Source organism: Festucalex cinctus, chromosome 12 (assembly GCF_051991245.1).
Source record: "Festucalex cinctus isolate MCC-2025b chromosome 12, RoL_Fcin_1.0, whole genome shotgun sequence".
NCBI classification, from domain to species: domain Eukaryota; kingdom Metazoa; phylum Chordata; class Actinopteri; order Syngnathiformes; family Syngnathidae; genus Festucalex; species Festucalex cinctus.
This window is the reverse complement of record NC_135422.1, coordinates 24677255-24696835: the sequence shown is the minus strand read 5'-3', so window position 1 is coordinate 24696835 and position 19581 is coordinate 24677255. Positions and strand designations below refer to the sequence as shown.

Here is a 19581-nt window from a genome sequence, read left to right as displayed (position 1 = left end):
ACCACGCCCCCACGTAACATTTGGCTCAAAAGTCTGAAACTGAAAAAAAGAGATTTGAAACTGGAAAAAACAAATATCTGAAAGTGAAAAACGATTTGAAAGTGAAAAAAAAAGTTTTGAAACAGAAAAAAAATAAGATCTGAATCTGAAAAGAAAAAAAAAACATTCAACTGAAAAAAAATAAGACCTCAAATGTCAAAATATATATGGAAGCAAAAAATGAAAATAAATAATTTATTCAAAGGAAAGACCGAAGTGAATTAAAATTTATTTTGACCCGAAAAAACGTTTCACATGCTTATTTTTATTTTGAAAACCTTTTTATATTTTGTGAAATTCAAGATCAACACAACAATTTTAAGTTTCAAGTTTTATTTTTTCAAGTACAAAACTTTTGACCCTAATTTAACTCCATACAATACATCTTCTCATAAAAATTAAATGAAAAATAATAATTTTCATCCGTTGTGTGGATGAATTAGACTCAAATTTCAGGTTAATTTGTGCATCGTCTCAAATGTCACAAAAACATTGCAAGAATGTCGCAAAATGAGACACGACAGCCTCATATTTGGCAAATTCAACATTCGCAATGTTCAACAACGTTAGCATCTCAGGATATGGCCTTTGAAGTTGTTGACTCATATGCTCCCCAGTGTTTAAAGTGAATGTTTATTTTGTAAATGATATTGTTGTCCCATAGGTTTTTTGGATGACCAGGTGTTGGTGAAGGTGATAACGGATAATCTAATGAGCAACCCCTGCAAAAACCAGGGCTTTGTACTGGATGGATTTCCAAAGACATATGATCAAGCCAAAGAGCTTTTCCATGGTAACAAATTCAAAGAGGATTATTGCATACTATAAGAGCCTTGTAATGTGTTCACATATGCGCACACACATAAACTTAAACAATTCATTAAATATGTATCTTAATTGTATTTGTTTTATTTTAGTTGACGAGCATGAATCGGATGAGAGAGCATCCATTTCCTCTTACAACAAGAAGATAATGCCAGGTTCGACCACCACCACAGTCATTCAAGTGGGAAAACAATGTTGTATATTTGCACATATTTCATACACAACACATACCCAAGTATTTCCAATGAGAAAGGGTTTGATTTTTATGATTTTCTGTATTCCAAAGGCCTGAGATGACTTCTGAAGCCATATTCAAGGGTGCATATAAGCCGTGCGCTGCTATGGTCGTACTGGAAATTGTAAATTGCACTCTTGTGATCTGTCTGTCACCAAGCTTTTGTGCACAAAGCTTTTTTTTTTCTTCTTTTTGGTGGGGCGCCAGGGGTGCAAAGAGTTTGACAGGGCTCAAGGGTTGTAGTGTTGTTCGTGAACTACTTGAAGTTAGCCTAACCACTCTATTCAATTGGAAGTACCAGTTTGTACAGTCTGTTTAATGTCTTGCTTTTGTGTGGGTGTGGGGGTGTGTGTGCGTGCAAATACGTGTAAATATATACTCATTAATTCACCTAAAACCTCATAAAAATCCCATTACAGGATTACATTAAAAAGCTGGATTTGACAACAGCGGCAATTTGCCGATCCAGTTTAAAGTCACTGTCCATCTTGACACCCAGGTTTGAGGCTGTTGGCTTCAGATATTGTGCCAGAGGACCCAAGTCGGCAGGATGAGAAGAGCCGCTGGGACCAAAGACCTTAACTTCTGTTTTCTTCTCATTGAAGTTCAACTAATTTAAAGCCATCCAGGCTTTGATTTCTTCCAGACAGGACAAAAGAAGCCTCAATGAGAAAACATCCTTTTTACTAAGCGGGACATAGATCTGACTGTCATCCGCATAGCAATGAAAAGAAATTCCATGTTTTCTAAGGACGGAGCCCAAGGGCAACAGATATAATGAAAACAGAATGGGCCCCAATACAGATCCTTGTGGAACACCATATGACAGTGGGGTGGTGCGGGACTCGGAGCACCCAAGGCGAACACAGCATGTTCTGTCGACCAAGTAGGATCGAAACCACTCAAGAGCACTTCCACCAATGCCCACCCGGTGCTGTAAACGAGTCAACAGAATACTGTGGTCCACTGTATCAAACGCTGCAGTCAGGTCTAACAGCATGAGACATACATAGTCTCCAGTGTCATTTGCCAGGAGGATTTAATTAAAAACTCATAACAGGGCTGACTCCGTGCTATGCATCTTCTTAAACCCTGACTGGAAAACCTCCAAGATGTTATCTTCCTCCAAGAAGGTGCTTAGTTGCATGTGTACCACTTTCTCCAGAATTTTAGAGATAAAAGGCAGTTTGGAAATGCGCCTAAAATTTGACAGCACACATTGGTCTAGACCGGGTTTCTTCAGGAGTGGTTTACATGTTTGTTTTCGTGCTCAATGGGGAACCGCACAAATGCTATTTTTAGACCGCAAGGCCACGTGACTTCAGCAGCTCAAGGCGGAAGGATGGTCAAAAAGAAGCTCGCTCATTAACAAGCCATGCAAATAGTGCTTGTTTTGTTCTCATTCATCTCCTGTAAAACAACATGCCGAGTAAACACAGCTGTTATGCAACTTGCAGAAACTCCAGACACTACAACCGTCCACATATGAAGGATGTATTCTTTAATCGTTTCCCGAAGCCAAAAATTCAGTCATAAATGTGAATGGGGATCAACTTGTGCGGATGTCCAAAAGAGCAGTTAAACGCCAGTGAAGTGAAGCCTTTCATTTACCTTCATATGTAGTCAACATTTTGTTGGGGGTGGCATGCATGCATGCTTCTAGATTACAATCCTGCCATTTCCAGCCACCGCCGTCCCAAAGAGGTAAGCAATTGTCTTTATTATTATTAATTATTTTTGTTTGTTTGTTTCACGATTTGCACTACCCCGACTGCCGGACAATAATGAAGGGCGAGTGAAACGGCTAAAATAGCTTGTTGAAACTGGAGATGGTCAGTTGCGTAGGGGGAGAAAAAAAACAACAACTTTACCTGTGGATCAGGTCGGCTCATTTCCTCGTCTTTTTCAGCCGTCTACACCAAGCCATCTCTTCAATTGAGCATTAGTATGTTCTTCGACATCTATACAAGTTAATTTGGCACCAGGGATATCATTCAAGCTCTCCCTCCTGTGCGGGTTCAAAGAGAGTGTGAGAAATGGATGAAAAAAGCCTTTTAACATTGGTGTGTATTGCGTCTGCTAGAGTGGCGCAATCAACCTCAGAGTGAAGAGACAAAAAAAAAATTCTTTGGAAGAATCTCACTTCAACTCATCACCGTGGCCACAATATTTACTCACTAATCATCAAATTTGGACATTTTGTCGTCACAAGGGTCTTCTCTCTGACAAACCCCCTTTTGTGTGGCAAAGGGGTCATTTAGTACCTTTTATTTGACTTCAAGCGAGGAGAAGTCACACTTTTCGGCCATTCAACCCCATGTAATTCTGCCTGCTTTTCCTATTCATTTTTTTTTTTTTTAAGTTACAAATTTTCAACCTGCTCTAATTCGGTAATTTTTCATCTGATATAAAAAATGAGAACATGTTTGCATTCCCCTTGCCGTTCTAATGGGCCATTTCTGGAATCTGTATCTTAAACCGTTGTCGCGACAGTCTTTTGTTCGAGGTGGACGCTTTCTCATAGAACTCAGTTGAAGCAAAATGTGTGTGTGTGATGTCCAAACTAGTGAAAGGCAAATGTGTGTGCGTGAATGTGTTTGTTGTTTATAGAGACAGTAAGTAATTTTCAGTTTGTTGATTATGGCTTAACTTCCACATTTCTTCATCAATTAAAACCATTAAAATTTTAAACTGTTCAGCTCGTTCCCTTTTTTAAATGTAATGCAATGGACTGCTATTTATTTAGTGCTTTTTTTTTTTTAGCTATACTGCCCGGTCTCTCACATCTGCATCGCAACTGCCTCAGCCAATCAGGCTCAATTCACCCCCTTTTCTGTGTACTCAAGGCTTGGCCAATTTATTAGGTACACCTGGGATTCTCGTACCACCGCCCACACAGAGCGGCGGCCATCTTGGCTAATTGATTAGGTACGCCTGGGATTCTCGCCCACTGCCCAGACAGAGTGGGGGCCATCTTGGCCAATTTATTAGGTACGCCTGGGATTCTTGCACCACCACCCACACAGAGCGGCGGCCATCTTGGCCAATTGATTAGTTATACCCAGGATTCTTGGCACCCACCCACACAGAGAAGCGCCCATCTTGGCCAATTATTTAGGTATGCCAGGGATTGACCTGATTTCAACAGGAAGTGACTTGATTTTAATAGGAAGTGACCCAGAAGTGACCTGATTTCAATATCAAGAACTGGATTTCAACAGGAAGTGACCCGGAAGTGACCTGATTTCAACAGGAAGTGACCCAGAAGTGGCCCAAGTCAACAGGAAGTGACCTGATTTCAACATAAAGTGTCTTGATTTCAACAGGAAGTGACACAGAAGTGACTTGATTTCAACAGGAAGTGACCTGGAAGTGGCTTAAAATCAACAGGAAGTGACCCAGAAGTGACTTGATTCCAATAGGAAGTGACCCAGAAGTGACCTTATTTCAACAGGAAGTGATACAGAAGTGACCTTATTTCAACAGCAACTGTCCTGATTTCAACAGGAAGTGACCTGGAAGTGGCCTAAAATCAACAGGAAGTGATCTGATTTCAACAGGAAGTGACCTGGAAGTGGCCTGATTTCAATAGAAAGGGACCCGGAAGTGACCCGATTTCAACATGACGTGCCCTGATTTCAGCAGGAAATAACTTCATTTCAACAGGATTTGGCAAACTGTTCAGTGCATGCGGCTTTCCACCTTGCAAGAGTCAGCAGTCACATCCAAATATTCAGTGGAAATTTTTCTAGTTTTCATTTTCTTCTTTATTTACTGTAATTTTTCAGAAAACAATGCGGCCTGAACCGTTGAACGTACCGGCACAAATATCAAAAGAGGCTCAGTCTGACTTGGCGGGGAACCATTTTTTTTTTTCGGAATTCTGAGATACAATGGCGATGCAATTCCCCGAAAAACCCGCCAAAAAGTCCCATACGAATGAAGGGAGAAGTGGGGAAAAGATCCACAAATCAACCACCTTTTTCCAAGCCACGCTGCACACAACCGACCGATATGAGTTTTAGCTCCTTTTGTTGCAATTTTTCCCATCTTGAGCTTGGTGTAGAATTTTTTTTTTTATAAGGAATGTAAGCTCTCCCTCCTGTGCGGGTTCAAAGAGAGTGAGCGAAAAGGACAAAAAAGCCTTTTAACATTGGTGTGTATTGCTGCTGCTAGAGTGGCGCAATAAATGTCAGCGTGAAGAGACAAAAAAAAAAAAACGTGAAAAATCTCACTTCAACTCGTCACTGTGGCCACAATATTTGCTCACTAAACATCAAAGTTGGACATTTTGTAGTCACAAGGGTCTTCTTTCTGACAAACCTACTTTTGTGTGGTAAAAGTGTTATTTAGTACCTTTTATTTGACTTCAAGCAAGGAGAAGTCAAACTTTTCGGCCATTCAACCCCAGTGTGACCCAGAAATCAACAGGAAGTGACCTGTTTTCAACAGGAAATGACCCAAAAATGACCTGATTTCAACAGGAAGTGACTTGATTTCAATAGGAAGTGACCCGATTTCAACAGGAAGTGACCTGTTTTCAACAGAAAGTGACCCGGGAGCAACCTAAAATCAACTTTTGTTGGGTAAAAAAAAATAATAATTGAAAAGGACATTGAAAAAAATAATCTCACATGATATCGCAATCGCAATTTTGGGGGGAAAAAAATCGCAATTAGATTATTTTCCATAATCATTCACCCCTAATTTTTCACGGCACACTAATGTGCCATGGTACACTGGTTGGGAAACACTGTCAGAGGTTCGCTCAGAGATTGTGAACCGGATGTGTTGGCTGTGATAACCAAACAGCAATTGCTCATTTCAGAACTACACCAAAAAAAATATGTGCAGCCCTACATATGTAACAAACAGTATGTATACACATACTGTAGATAGCAAATCTATGCAGCCATTTACTGTCTAATTATTTGCAATGTTTTTCTCTGTGTGTGCCTTGCAGAATTTGTTTTATACCTTGATGCATCAGATTCCTTCCTGAAAGATCGTGTGATTAACCTCTCTGAGAAGTTGGTGCAGGAACACAAGTATGAGCACGAGCACTTCCTGCAGATTTTAGCCAAATACAGAGATAAAAACATGGAAGAAGAAAGTGTGGTCAGTTACTTTGAGGAGTTGGACATCAACCCATTATTAATTGGTAAGAGCCTTTCTGAAACTTTAAAAGCCATAGACCTCTGTTTACAGTTTCGTCTTTTTGTCGTTACCAAGCCACTGCTTAGCTGCCATATGCTCATCAGTAATCGTCAACAAAACAGAGTGCATGTGTGTGTATAATAATGTTACTTGAAACATTGTCGTATGGCTAATAAAGGTTTTGTGATGACTGTCAACTTGCTGAAACATGGATTCCAAAAGCAGAGGTTCAACAAAGAAAATAAACAATTAAATGAACCAAGGGAGCATGCACGTTTACGTGAGTAAAAAAAACAAAACAAAACTACATAAAAAACTATCAAACATAATAAGTGCTGGAACTCCCCTTATATAACTGTTGCCAGATAGGTTGGGTGGTGGGTAACGGCAGATTATTAAGTTTAATTAATAAATAAATAAATGTAATTAATACAGTACTAGCCTTTACACCTGATTGGCTGGATCAGACAATATTTCATTTTATACAAAAAAAAAAGATCGGCTGTAACGTCGTCATTTGCCTGATCGATCAACGATGTCATTGATCAATACCTCGAAACAAGACATTAAATTTGGTACTTAATGTTTGTTGGCATTTTTGAAGAACATATTTATTTAATTAATTAATTAATTAATTAATTAATTAATTAATTAATTAATTAACTCATTCACTGCCTTTGACAAGTATACTTGTCAATTGTATTTTTTAGAGCGGTGCTAAATGGGGGCGAATCTGAGCATGCTCCACTGTAAATATCAAACTTGGAAACAACTTTACTGATGCCCAACCACCGGTAGATGACATCATTGCCCCATTTTATAGGAAATAAACACAGTTTCAGAGTCCATGGGAGAAATGGCTGTATTTTGGCAAACCTACATTTTTCTGCTGTCAATTATAAAAGAACGGGACGGGACAAAAAGTAGGGAGTCTATTCTGTTATTTGGTAGATTCGGTTTATATATAATTATTGAATGTAATATCACGTGAGTATTGGAAATGTAAAAATTTTCTATAATGACTGGCAGTGAATGAGTTAATTATTTATTTATTTATTTATTTATTTATTTATTTATTTATGTATTCCCATGCATTCTTTTCAATTGACGTCAATTACACGTGGGTTATCGCTATTTGTGGGCCGGGTCAGTCCCCATCGTCCGTGATTGGTGGCATTCTTCTTCTTTCGGCTTTTCCCTTCAGGAGTCGCCACAGCTAATCAGTTGCCTCCATCGAACCCTGTCCTCTGCATCCTCTGCTCTCACACCAATACCTTCATGTCCTCTTTAACTACATCCATAAACCTCCTCTTTGGTCTTCCTCTCGATCTTCTGCCTGGCATTTGGAAACTCAGAATCCTTCTGCCTGACATGTTTTGAGTGTGGCGGATGGACCCAAAAGCGGAGGAAACAGGCAGGAAGCGGATTGACAGTCATATGAACAATTTTATTGATGAGACGGAACGGGGTAGGACGGGTCGTGACGGGGACAGACTGAACAGGGCGTGTAGGCTTGGCGTGGCGGGAAGATGACACTGGGCGTAGCCATGGTGAAGACACTGGGCGTAGCCATGGTGTCAGGAGGTGGGGAGACATGAGACAACTGCCATCGGCCGTGACGAGGGGACCTGAGATGCCAGGGGCTGCAGCGGCACAGGCGAATCGTCCAGTGGCGGCCCTGGCGAAGCGGCCAAGGGCTGAAGCGGCACAGGCGAAGAGGCCAGGGGCTGAAGCGGCAGCAGCGGCACAGGCGAAGAGGCCAGAGGCTAAAGCGGCAGCAGCGGCACAGGCGTAGCATCCAAGGGCTGCCGAGGCACCGGGATGGGATCCTGAGACCGGCTGGGAGCCGGAACGGGCTCCTGAGATCAGCGGGGAGCCGGAACGGGAACTTGCCGTTTCCGCTGGGTCCGGGTAGGTGGGATCATTCTGACATGTTTTGAGTGTAGCGGATGGACCCAAAAGCGGAGGAAACAGGCAGGAAGCGGATTGACAGTTATATGAACAATTTTATTGATGAGAAGGAACGGGGTAGGACGGGTCGTGACGGGGACAGACTGAACAGGGCGTGGCGTGTAGGCTTGGCGTGGCGGGAAGATGACACTGGGCGTAGGCATGGCGAAGACACTGGGCGTAGGCATGGCGAAGACACTGGGCGTAGGCATAGCGATGACACTGGGGGTGGCGTGGATGACTTGGAAGACTTGGCGTGGCGAGGAAGACTTGGAAGACTTGGTGTGGCGTGGATTACTTGGAAGACTTGGTGTGGCGTGGATTACATGGAAGACTTGGTGTGGCGTGGAAGACTCGGAAGAATTGGCGTGGCGTGGAAGACTCGGAAGACTTGGTGTGCCGTGGAAGACTCTGAAGACTTGGCGTGACGAGGATGACTTCCATCCAAACAACATCGCTGGTCTCACCACAGTTTTATAAACCTTTCCTTTCATTTTAGCTGAAACTCTTCTATCACACATCACACCTGACACTTTTCTCCACCCGTTCCAGCCTACCTGAACACGCTTCTTCACTTCTTTTCCACACTCTCCATTGCTCTGAACTTCTGACCCTAAATACTTAAGCTCCTCTACCTACTTGTTCTCTTCTCCCTGTAACCTCACTCTTCCACTTGGGTCCCTCTCACTCACAGACAGATACTCCATCTTGCCATGGTTAACCTTCATTCCCCTCCTTTCCAAGGCAAACCTCCACACCTCTAGCTTCTCCTCCACCTGGGGCCTCATTTATAAAACTGCGTGAAAACCTGCACAGAAAAGTACTTACGAACAAAACTCAAAACTCACGGCTGCAGAAAAATATTTGAGATTTATAAAACCATGCATAGACACACATATGCATATTTGCACGCAAATTCCCTTTATAAATGCCACACGATCTCAACCGGTTTGTGCAGCAGATTCCATGCTGTTCCCCGCCCCAAGTCCGCCTATTTCATCCCATATATGGCAATGGAAATCAACTCATCTGCGTATTAATAAGCAGCACGTGTTGGCGAACACCAAATCAAAGAATTTGGATGGTCAATGAAAGGCAAGAAAGAAGGCTAAATTCACCATGATGTAGGCTACACATAATTTTTGTGTGGAGAGTAGGTAGGTCCTATTAAAAAAAAAAAAGATGTACAAATAAGCGAAGTGTGAATTAAGGTTGCATGCGCAAGGGAAAAAACCGAGGCTACCAAGTACCCTATCAATTTGAATGGCGGAGATTAGAGTGGTGACAAACTTTGCGTAACTGTACTGTACACTTTAAAGCTTGCAAGTCAACTTACCCGATGTCAGTAAACATGCTATTCATGTTGATAAAAAACAGCAACTTTCCAGTGGTTGAAACGTTTCTATCAGAGCTGATTCCATTGAATCCAATTCATTTTCAATGACCGTTTGGCAGTTTCGCCTACCTAAAAACTACCCATAATGCACCTTGAATTACCCATAATGCACCTTGATTTCTAAATGGGCTCTTCGCTAATTGAAACCCTCCTTGTGTGCACCCTTGTGTGTGCTTGCTGGCGTACATGGGCCTCCAGCTCAACATCAGCTTTAGCTCCGCCTCCTTACACCAGGTGCTCGCAACCGAAGGTTCTGGTACTTATCTCATGAGGTGAAATGCTTAACGGATATTATTAAATATGCTTTCCACGTATTTAGACGGTGACGGATGTCGTCAACATCGAACCCAACACCACAAAGGCCTCCGGGTCATGTGACACAGACAGCGCCATGTTGCGAATCTCGGACGCCGATAAAACCAACCTGATCTTTTTCTTCACCCTGGTACGTTTATCTTTTACACGAGAAGGCAGCAATTGGACGTGTAAACACCTTGAACTTCATCTCAGTCGAGTCACGGAATGCCAATAAAAGCAAGCAGGGCGAGTTGCGATAATGCCGCCGCAAGGCGCACAGTGGCAGATTCTTTTAAGGAAAGAAATAGTAAGAATAATAATAATAACTAGAGCTGCGAGCAGCTATAAAGGGCCCTCACAGCCCAGGCCACGTTGGGGTACTTGCACGTTGGGGTACTTGCACGTTGGGTTACTCACACATTGGGGTACTGGCACATTAGGAGCAAAATTTCTTTGAACATGGCATGATAAACCTTTACATGTGAATTTTTTTTTCAGGTGTGATGTGTGTGTCAAGCTCAATGTGTTTTGGTGATTGTCAAGATCTGCAAAAATCAGCGTCCTTTTTTATTTTTAGGGAATGAGTTGACCTTGAGTGGTTAGCACGTTCGCCTCCCAGTTCTAAGGACTCCGGTTCGAGTCCAGGCTCCGCCCTTCCTGGGTGGAGTTTGCATGTTCTCCCCGTGCCCGCGTGGGTCTTCTCCGGGTACTCCGGTCTCCTCCCACATTCCAAAGACATGCATGGCAGGTTAATTGGGCGCTCCGAATTGTCCCTAGGTGTGCTCGTGAGTGTGGATGGTTGTTTGTCTATGTGTGCCCTGCGATTGGCTGGCAACCAGTCCAGGGTGTCCGCCGCCTACTGCCCAGAGCCAGCTGGGATAGGCGCCAGCACCCCCCGCGACCCTTGTGAGGAATAAGCGGTCAAGAAAATGGATGGATGGATGGAGTTGACCTTGCAAAAGTATATAGACCCATCATCGCTCGTACTTGATTTTATTGTCCATAGAGTCGATCAAAAAAAAAAATTGAAACTGAATAAAAAAACTACAGATGTTTGGATCGGTCAGATACCAGTGAACATCTTGAGTAGTGGAAAGTAAAAGAATATTCATAAATGACGTAGTTATAATACTTACGAGTTCACAAATTTGGTTCAAAATACCGTAAGTGTTTTTTTGTTTTTGTTTTTTTATGCCTCAAGGACTCGGTGGCGCAGTATTTATAACTGAATTTTGTCATAGAGATACCTTCAGGCCTTGACTATAAATATACATGTCAAGTTTGGGATTTTTTGAAGCATGTACCGGGTCAGCATATCCTTCATTCACGATACTGCTTTTAACGTCCATAGAAGCTACCAAAAATAAATAAAAATAAATAAAAAATATGTATGTTTGGATAGGTCTGATGCCAGTTAACATTTTGAGTGGTGGAAAGTAAAAGAATATTCATAAATGACTTAGTTATCACAATGAGAATGAGTTTACAATTTCTGTAAAAATACCATAAGTGGGGTATTTTTTTTTCACGCCTCAAGGGCTAGGTGGCGCTGCATATATAACTGAATATTGTCATAGATATACCTTCAGGCCTTTACTATAAACATACATGTCAAGTTTGGGATTTTTTGGAGCATGTACCGGGGAGTTATCAAGCATATCCTTTTTCATTGCGAAACGTGTTTACAATTTTTGTAAAAATACCGTAAGTGGTGTATTTTTTTTTCACGCCTCAAGGGCTAGGTGGCGCTGCATATATAACTGAATATTGTCATAGATATACCTTCAGGCCTTTACTATAAACATACATGTCAAGTTTGGGATTTTTTGGAGCATGTACCGGGGAGTTATTAAGCATATCCTTTTTCATTGCGAAACACAAAATTGATGCCCCGCCCTCATCATATAGTATTCCGAAAAGTAAAGATTTTTCCGCCTGTCGTTGGCTCAGGTCTTGACATGGTCCAGGTCAAGTCTGAAGTCAGTCGGATGAAACGTGTAGGAGAAGTGGGCAAAAGTATGCTACCTGTAAATGTGCTAAAATCGTCAAAAATGGGACATTCAAAAATTCGTAGCTCACTTCCTGTTCATTTTAACATATGGGTCCAAGAGACTTTTTTGTAGTTCTTGGGCTCCCTCATACACCTAAAAATATTCATAGATCTTGCTTAAACGTACAAGCGGGGCTGCTTCGTGAAAAATTTCTAGGGGGCGCTATTGAGTCATTTTTTGAAAAATAGCACATTCTACGATAAAATATTGCTCATTTTGCCAGGCCAGATGTGTGTGCCAAGTTTCATGTGTTTCTGTGCCAGTTTAGACCCTCAAAAGTGGCGTTGTTTTCTTAGCGAACAGTGCTTAGCCACGCCCACAGCGATTCACGAAAACTCACAAACTTCATGTTGTGACATCATGAAGGCGGAAACCCTCATCTGAGCAAATATGAGGTACGCCCAGTTAACGTGGTTGGAGAAAAACGTAGAAGAAAAATCGTAAGAAAAAATAATCGCCAGTTGGTGGCGCTATCAATAAGATGAATTATAAGTTTGTAGATGAGTTAAGGGCTGGACTGTCATCAATTGTGTGAAATTTTAAGATAGAAGATAGGATCATCTGGGTCAAGTTATTGTAGCTTTTATTGTCACGAAAAATCTTCAGACTTTGCGGCACCGTAACGGCCACGCCCTTTGGCGAAAAGTTACAATATTCGGTGTGGGGCATGATCAACATGTTAAGACTTTTCTGACCAATTTTTAATTGGATCCCTTCAACAAGCTTGGCACAGTAGCTAAAAACGTAAAGTATGACATTTATGATTACCATTAGGTGGCGCAATATGTATAACCGAATTTTATCATATATATGTTTTCAGGCCATGACTATTAAGTTGCATGAGAAGTTTGAGATTTTTTGGAGCTTGTACATGGGAGTTATTAGGCATTTTGTCTTTCTGGAAAAATGAAATTTTAAAGGCAATATTTGATGCCCCGCCCCCGTCATATAGTATTCCGAAAAGTCAAGATTTTTGGCTCACTTGTTGTCTTCGGTCTTGAGATGATAAATGCCAAGTTTGAAGTCAATTGAATGAAAAATGTTTGCAAAGGGGGGAAAAGCATGACCACAGTGAATGTGCCAAAATGGGCCAAAATTGGACATTAAAAAATGCATAGCTCACTTCCTGTACATTTTAGCTACATGGTCCCAATTGACTTTTTGTGCGTCCCGGGGTGCTACACGTGCCTACCAATTTTCGTAGCTCTAGGTAAAACATGCCGGGATTTGTTTTTATTTTTCTACGCTAGGGGGCGCTATAGAGTTGCATTGTTATGACAACTTCATAATATCAAATTTTTCGCCGGGCCCAAAGAGTGTGCAAAGTTTGGTGAGTTTTCGTAAATGTTTAGGTCCTCAAAAATGCGATCGTTCACGGAGAATAATAATAATAATAATAACTAGAGCTGCGAGCAGCTATAAAGGGCCCTCGCAACCCGGGCCACGTTGGGGTACTTGCACGTCGGGGTACTGGCATGTTGGGGTACTGTTTCATAGGAAACTGTCGAAATTGCCATGCTTTGTGTTTGCAAAGTTTCATGGAATAGCCAAAAATGATGCACAATTAACAAAATCAAATCAAAATGGTTTGGCACATGGCTATAGAAACTTTTTATAGGTATTAGGCTGATAGGTATGCTTCCCAATATTCACAAATCTAGCTGAATCATATAATCGGAAATACTTCATAAAAATGTCTAGAGGGCGCTATTGAGCCATTTATTACAAATTGCACAATAAATCTCTAAAATATTCATTTTCCAGACAGGTCTGGTGTGTGTGTAAAGTTTTGTGAGTTTTCGCCCATGTTTAGACTCTCAAAAAAAGCATTTTTCTTTGCAAACAGTGCATCGCTGCATGACAAAATAAAAACTTTTCATCTTAAATATCTTAAGATGAAACACGACAAAGTTGAAGACGATTAGGTAAGTTTTGTAGGAGTTTGTTAAAGTAAAACCCCTATAAAATGGCTTCAATTACCAAAGTAAATCAAAATGGCGGACTTCCTGTTTGGTTTAGCAGATGGCTACAGAATACTTTTTTGTAAGTCTTAGGCTGATAGGTATCCCAATTTTTAAAAATCTCGCTGAAACATACAATCGCAAAAGCTTCATAAAAATGTCTAGAGGGCACTATTGAGCCATTTATTTCAAATTGCACAAGAAATATCTAAAATATTCATGTTTAAGACAAGGCTGATGTGTGTGCAAAGTTTCATTAGTTCTCACACATTTAGACCCCCCCCAAAAAGCAGCATTTTACTTGGCAAACAATGCATCGCTATGCAACAGCGTACGACAAAATAAATAGCTTTCGATAACTTTTCATCTTAAACATCTTAAGATGAATAACACCAAGTTTGAAGACGGTTGGATAAATTTTGTAGGAGGAGTTCGTTAAAATATGACCCCTAAAAAAGGCCACAAAAAATGGCTACAAATCCCAACATAAATCAAAATGGCGGACTTCCTGTTTGTTCAAGCATATGGCTCCAAGAGACTTTTTTGTACATCGTGGGCTCTTATGTATGCCTCCAAATTATCATAGCGCGAGGTGAAACGTACACCCGGGAATGCTTCGTTAAAGAGGAGTTTTTTAGCTCAAAATGTGATGCCTGGCCCCTGGAGGACTTCCTGTTGGGTTTAGCACATGGCACCAAGAGACTTTTTTTGTACATCCTGGGCTGTTACATATGTCTACAAATTTTCGTAGCTCTAGCTGCTTCGTACAACCGGGAATTCTTCATTAAGAAGGATTTTTTTTCCTTTGCAAAAACTGCATGCCACGGCAACAGCGTGCGACAAAATAAAAAGCTTTCAATAACTTTTCATCTTGAACATCTTAAGATGACTCACACCAAGTTTAAAGACGATTAGATAAACCCTGTAGGAGGAGTTCGTTAAAATAAGACCCCTATGATACGGCCAAAAAAATGGCAACACGTTCCAAATTAAATCAAAATGGTGGACTTCCTGTTAGGTTTAGCATATGGTTCAAAAAGAGTTTTTTGTAACTTGAGGGTTGTTACATATGTCTTCAAATGTTGGTAACTCGAGGTGAAACGTACAGCCGGGAATGATTCGTTAAGTAGGAATTTTGAAACGCAAAATTTTATGCCCCGCCTCTGGCGGACTTCCTGTTGGGTTTAGCATATGGTACCAACAGACTTTTTTGTAGGTCATAGTCTGTTACATATGTGTACCAGTTTTCGTAGCTCTAGAATAAACGTACAACCGGCAATGCTTCGTTAAGTAAGAATTTTTAAACTCTAAATTTGATGCCCCGCCCCCGTCATATAGTATGTCAAAAACTTTTGATTTTTTTACCATGATGTTGTCCCAGATGTTGAGATGGTACAGCCCAAGTTTGAAGTCAATCGGGTTAACCGTGTAGGAGAAGCGGGAAATAGTATGACCCCTGTAAATGTGCAAAACTGGGCCAAAATTGGACATTCAGATGATCATACCTCACTTTCTGTCTATTTTAGGGTACAACTATCAAAGAGGTTTTTGTTCATCGGGATGTGCTACAGGTGCCACACAATTTTCATAGCTGTCGGACAATCCTAGCGGGACAGGGATCCGTTTAACCTATGTAGGGGGCGCTAAGGAGCCATTTCTCTTTTATCATGTATGGCGACTTTAAAATATAAAATTTTTCGCCAGGTCTGATGTGTGTGTAAAGTTTAGTGAGTTTTCGGTCACGTTTAGTGTCTCAAAAATGTGATCGTTTGCGGAGAAGAATAATAACTAGAGCTGCGAGCAGCTATGAAGGGCCCTCGCAACCCGGGCCACGTTGGGGTACTTGCACGTCGGGGTACTGGCACGTTGGGGTACTATCAAATAGGAAAAGGACCATCTAAAAAAAATTTGACAAGCCTTGTGAGTGCAAAGTTTTATCAAAAGGCCAAAGATGGTGTGCAATTCCCAAAATAAATTCAAAACGGCGGACTTCCTTTTAGGTTTAGCATACGGCTACAGAATACTTTTTGTAGGTCTTAAAACACAAAGTTTGAAGGCAGTGGGATGAATTTTGTAGGAGGAGTTAAAATATGACCCCTGAAAAAGGCCACAAAAAATGGCAACAAATCCCATCGTAAATCAAAATGGCGGACTTTCTGTTTGGTTTAGCACATGGTTCCAAGAGACCTTTTTGTACATCGTGGGCTCTTATGTATGCCTGCAAATTATCATAGCGCTAGGTGAAACGTACAACCAGGAATGCTTCGTTAAAAAGGAGTTTTTTCGCTCAAAATGTGATGCCCGGCCCCTGGGGGACTTCCTGTTGGGTTTAGCACATGGCACCAAGAGACTTTTTTGTACATCCTGGGCTGTTACATATGTCTACAAAATTTTCGTAACTCTAGCTGCTTCGTACAACTGGGAATGCATCATTAAGAAGGATTTTTTTCCTTTGCAAAAAGTGCATGCCACGACAACATCGTGCGACGAAATAAAAAACGTTCAATAACTTTTCATCTTCAACATCTTAAGATGAGTCACACCAAGTTTGAAGATGATCAGATAAACTCTGTAGGAGGAGTTCATTAAACTAAGACCCCTATGAAATGGCCAAAAAAAAATGGCAACACATTCCAAAGTAAATCAAAATGGCGGACGTCCTGTTAGGTTTAGCAAATGGTTCAAAAAGAGTTTTTTGTACCTCGAGGCCTGTTACATATATCTTCAAATTTTGGTAACTCTCGGTAAAACGTACAACCGGGAATGCTTCGTTAAAGAGGAATTGTTTTAGCTCAAAATGTGATGCCCGGCCCCTGGGGGACTTCCTGTTGGGTTTAGCACATGGCACCAAGAGAATTTTTTGTACATCTTGGGCTGTTACATATATCTACAAATTTTTGTAGCTCTTGCTGCTTCGTACAAATGGGAAAAAAATGGCAACACGTTCCAAAATAAATCAAAATGGTGGACTTCCTGTGAGGTTTAGCATATGGTTCAAAAAGAGTTTTTTGTAGGTCATAGCCTGTTACATATGTGTACCAATTTTCGTAGCTCTAGATTAAACGTACAACCGGCAATGCTTCGTGAAGTAAGAATTTTTAAACTCTAAATTTGATGCGTCGCCGCCGTCATATAGTATATCAAAAACTTTTGATTTTTTACAATGATGTTGTCCCAGGTGTTGAGATGGTCCATCCCAAGTTTGAAGTCAATCGGGTTAACCGTGTAGGAGAAGCGGGCAAAAGTATGACCCCTGTAAATGTGCAAAACTGGGCCAAAATTGGACATTCAGATGATCATACCTCACTTTCTGTCTATTTTAGGGTACACACATCAAAGAGGTTTTTGTTCATCTGGATGTGCTACGGGTGCCACACAATTTTCGTCGCCATAGGACAATCGTAGCGGGACAGGGATCCGTTTAACCTATGAAGGTGGCGCTATGGAGCCAATTTTCTGTTATCATGTATGGCGACTTTAAAATATCAAATTTTTCGCCAGGCCTGATGTGCGTGTAAAGTTTGGTGAGTTTTCGTTCACGTTTAGCGTCTCAAAAATGCGATTGTTTGCGGAGAATAATAATAATAACTAGAGCTGCGAGCAGCTATAAAGGGCCCTCGCAACCCGGGCCACGTTGGGGTATATGCAAGTCGGGGGACTTGCACGTTGGGGTACTGTTAAATAGATAAGGACCATGGAAAATAGAAATGCATTTGCCGTGCCTTGTGTGTAAAAAGGTGCAGTAAAAGGCCAAAAATGATGCACAATTCCCAAAATAAATTCAAAAGTGTGGACTTTCTGATGTGTGTGCAAAGTTTCATGAAAAGTCGCTCGTTTGATATTCAAAACCAGCATCTGTTCATTTGAAAACATTGCATGGCACAGAGATGGTGTGTGATCAAATAAAAAGCTTTTTGATGACTCTTAATGTGGTGTCGCTGTGCAACACATATGTATTCATGACATAGTGAAGTATTGTGACAGTTTTGTAGGGTCCAGCAAACAGTAAATGTGTGACAGTTATTCAAGAAAAAATGTAGCTTTGAAGCAGGCTAACCAATGACATCATCTAAAGGGGAAAAAAGCACATGAGCAAGCATAGGTATAAGTAGAGGAGAAAAAGAGATGAAAGAAGTGCGAGAGATGGAACAGGAGAGGAATGCAGCTGTTTATGTATAGCTGTTGTAACAGGACAGATTAAATAACACTTTAACCTGGGGTTAACAGCGCCCTAGGACAGATAAACTCTTTAGTGTAAAAGTTTTCTGGGACAGATGAATCCCTTGGGGTCAAAGAGTTTGGGTTAGCACATAGTCTGTCTTAGGATAATGTAACCTCCATGGATGAATTAGTCCTAGGACGCTTTGACCTGCGGGCTAAAACTTCAGGGGGGTTAACCTGTCCTGTTATATTGTGATCATCGTCTTCGTGCATGTCCTCAGTGGCTTCTTCTGTCTGTGTGGCAGCATTTGATACATCTGTAGAACAAAAAAAGAATGAAGAATCATGTTAGATCTGTGAAGTTTGGTTGTCTTAGGTGTAGTTTACAGAACAGTCGTGTGCATATTTTTAGCATGGTAGTGTCTTAATACAAATGCATATTATGTAATGCACTGTATATGGATATTACAGACGTAATATTTGACGGTGATCTTATATTAATAGTTTTTGCCCGTTAATAAATAATATAGCTAGTAAGTAATAAGACACGCAAAAATGGTATAGTTGAATCCTCTGGGTCAAAAAGCAATGTTTTAGGATTGTGTGATGAAATGATGAATAAAAGTAAGGATACGACAGGTACATAAATGGTTATGTAAGTGTAACGTGTTGGTGCAAAACGTTGTGGTCGTGTTGCATGTTACTCAATGGCTGTGTGTGTCAAAACGAGTTTATTTGAAAGAATATACAAATATATACACACGGACATATATATTTATACAGTATAACAGTACCGCATGTATTGGTTTTAAGGAAAGAGTTGAAAAGCAGTGTTCAGAAAAAAGCATAAGACGCACAAAGTACCATTTCACTACATGTAATAAGTTGTCAAGTAGACATGTGAATTAAGTGGTTAAGATAGTGGCTACTGTGCAAGTAAGCTTCAATTGTCTCTAAAAGGTTAGCATATGTGTTCTACATGATATCAATGGCTAGACGTGCTCGTGGAGAAACATTACAAACAGAAAAACACACTAAAGGTGCCTTTAACAAACCTGTTAATAAATGAGAACTTAATACATATATGTATGGCATACTGTATATGATTGAGAAAGTTGTCCTGTTTAGTTTATGTATTGTATACTTACGGAAAAAAGTTGGCAATCTTTGCGTATGGAGATGATTAGAGGGTCTTTATCAAAAGAGAATTTGCTTGGTGATTTGTTCATGTTCTGTAGAAAAGCAAAGGAGTAGAAATAAATACAGTATCATACTTCATAAACATACAAGAAATTTGTAGCTGTATTAACCATTGTTGGTATTTGAAGTGATAATTTAGGAATAGAAGTGTAGTGATTGCAGAATTTATAGAGTGCTTACCTTGTATGACTTTGTAGATGGAAATGTCTTTTGTTGAAAGAGCTCTTTGTTGTCTACTATATATGCAAGGACAAGCATAAGTAGGTGTGGTTATGAAGTACTTGACCATTGAAATAAAGCAGTGGTATC

General features: G+C 40.7%; 1 protein-coding gene across 7 annotated transcripts in view; it reads left to right on the top strand.

The window, feature by feature from the left end:
* The window catches only part of ak7b (adenylate kinase 7b), a 784344-nt gene that overhangs the window by 660672 nt on the left and 104091 nt on the right, over nucleotides 1-19581 (top strand). For 5 of the 7 annotated variants that reach the window (XM_077538608.1, XM_077538612.1, XM_077538607.1 and 2 more), the window contains 3 exons: nucleotides 704-832; nucleotides 957-1019; nucleotides 6063-6260. In XM_077538608.1, the coding sequence (XP_077394734.1) occupies nucleotides 704-832; nucleotides 957-1019; nucleotides 6063-6260 (390 nt within the window). Of the gene's footprint in view, nucleotides 1-703; nucleotides 833-956; nucleotides 1020-6062; nucleotides 6261-9921; nucleotides 10017-19581 lie in introns of those variants that run through there. The other 2 variants (XM_077538613.1, XM_077538611.1) reach the window with 2 other exon arrangements.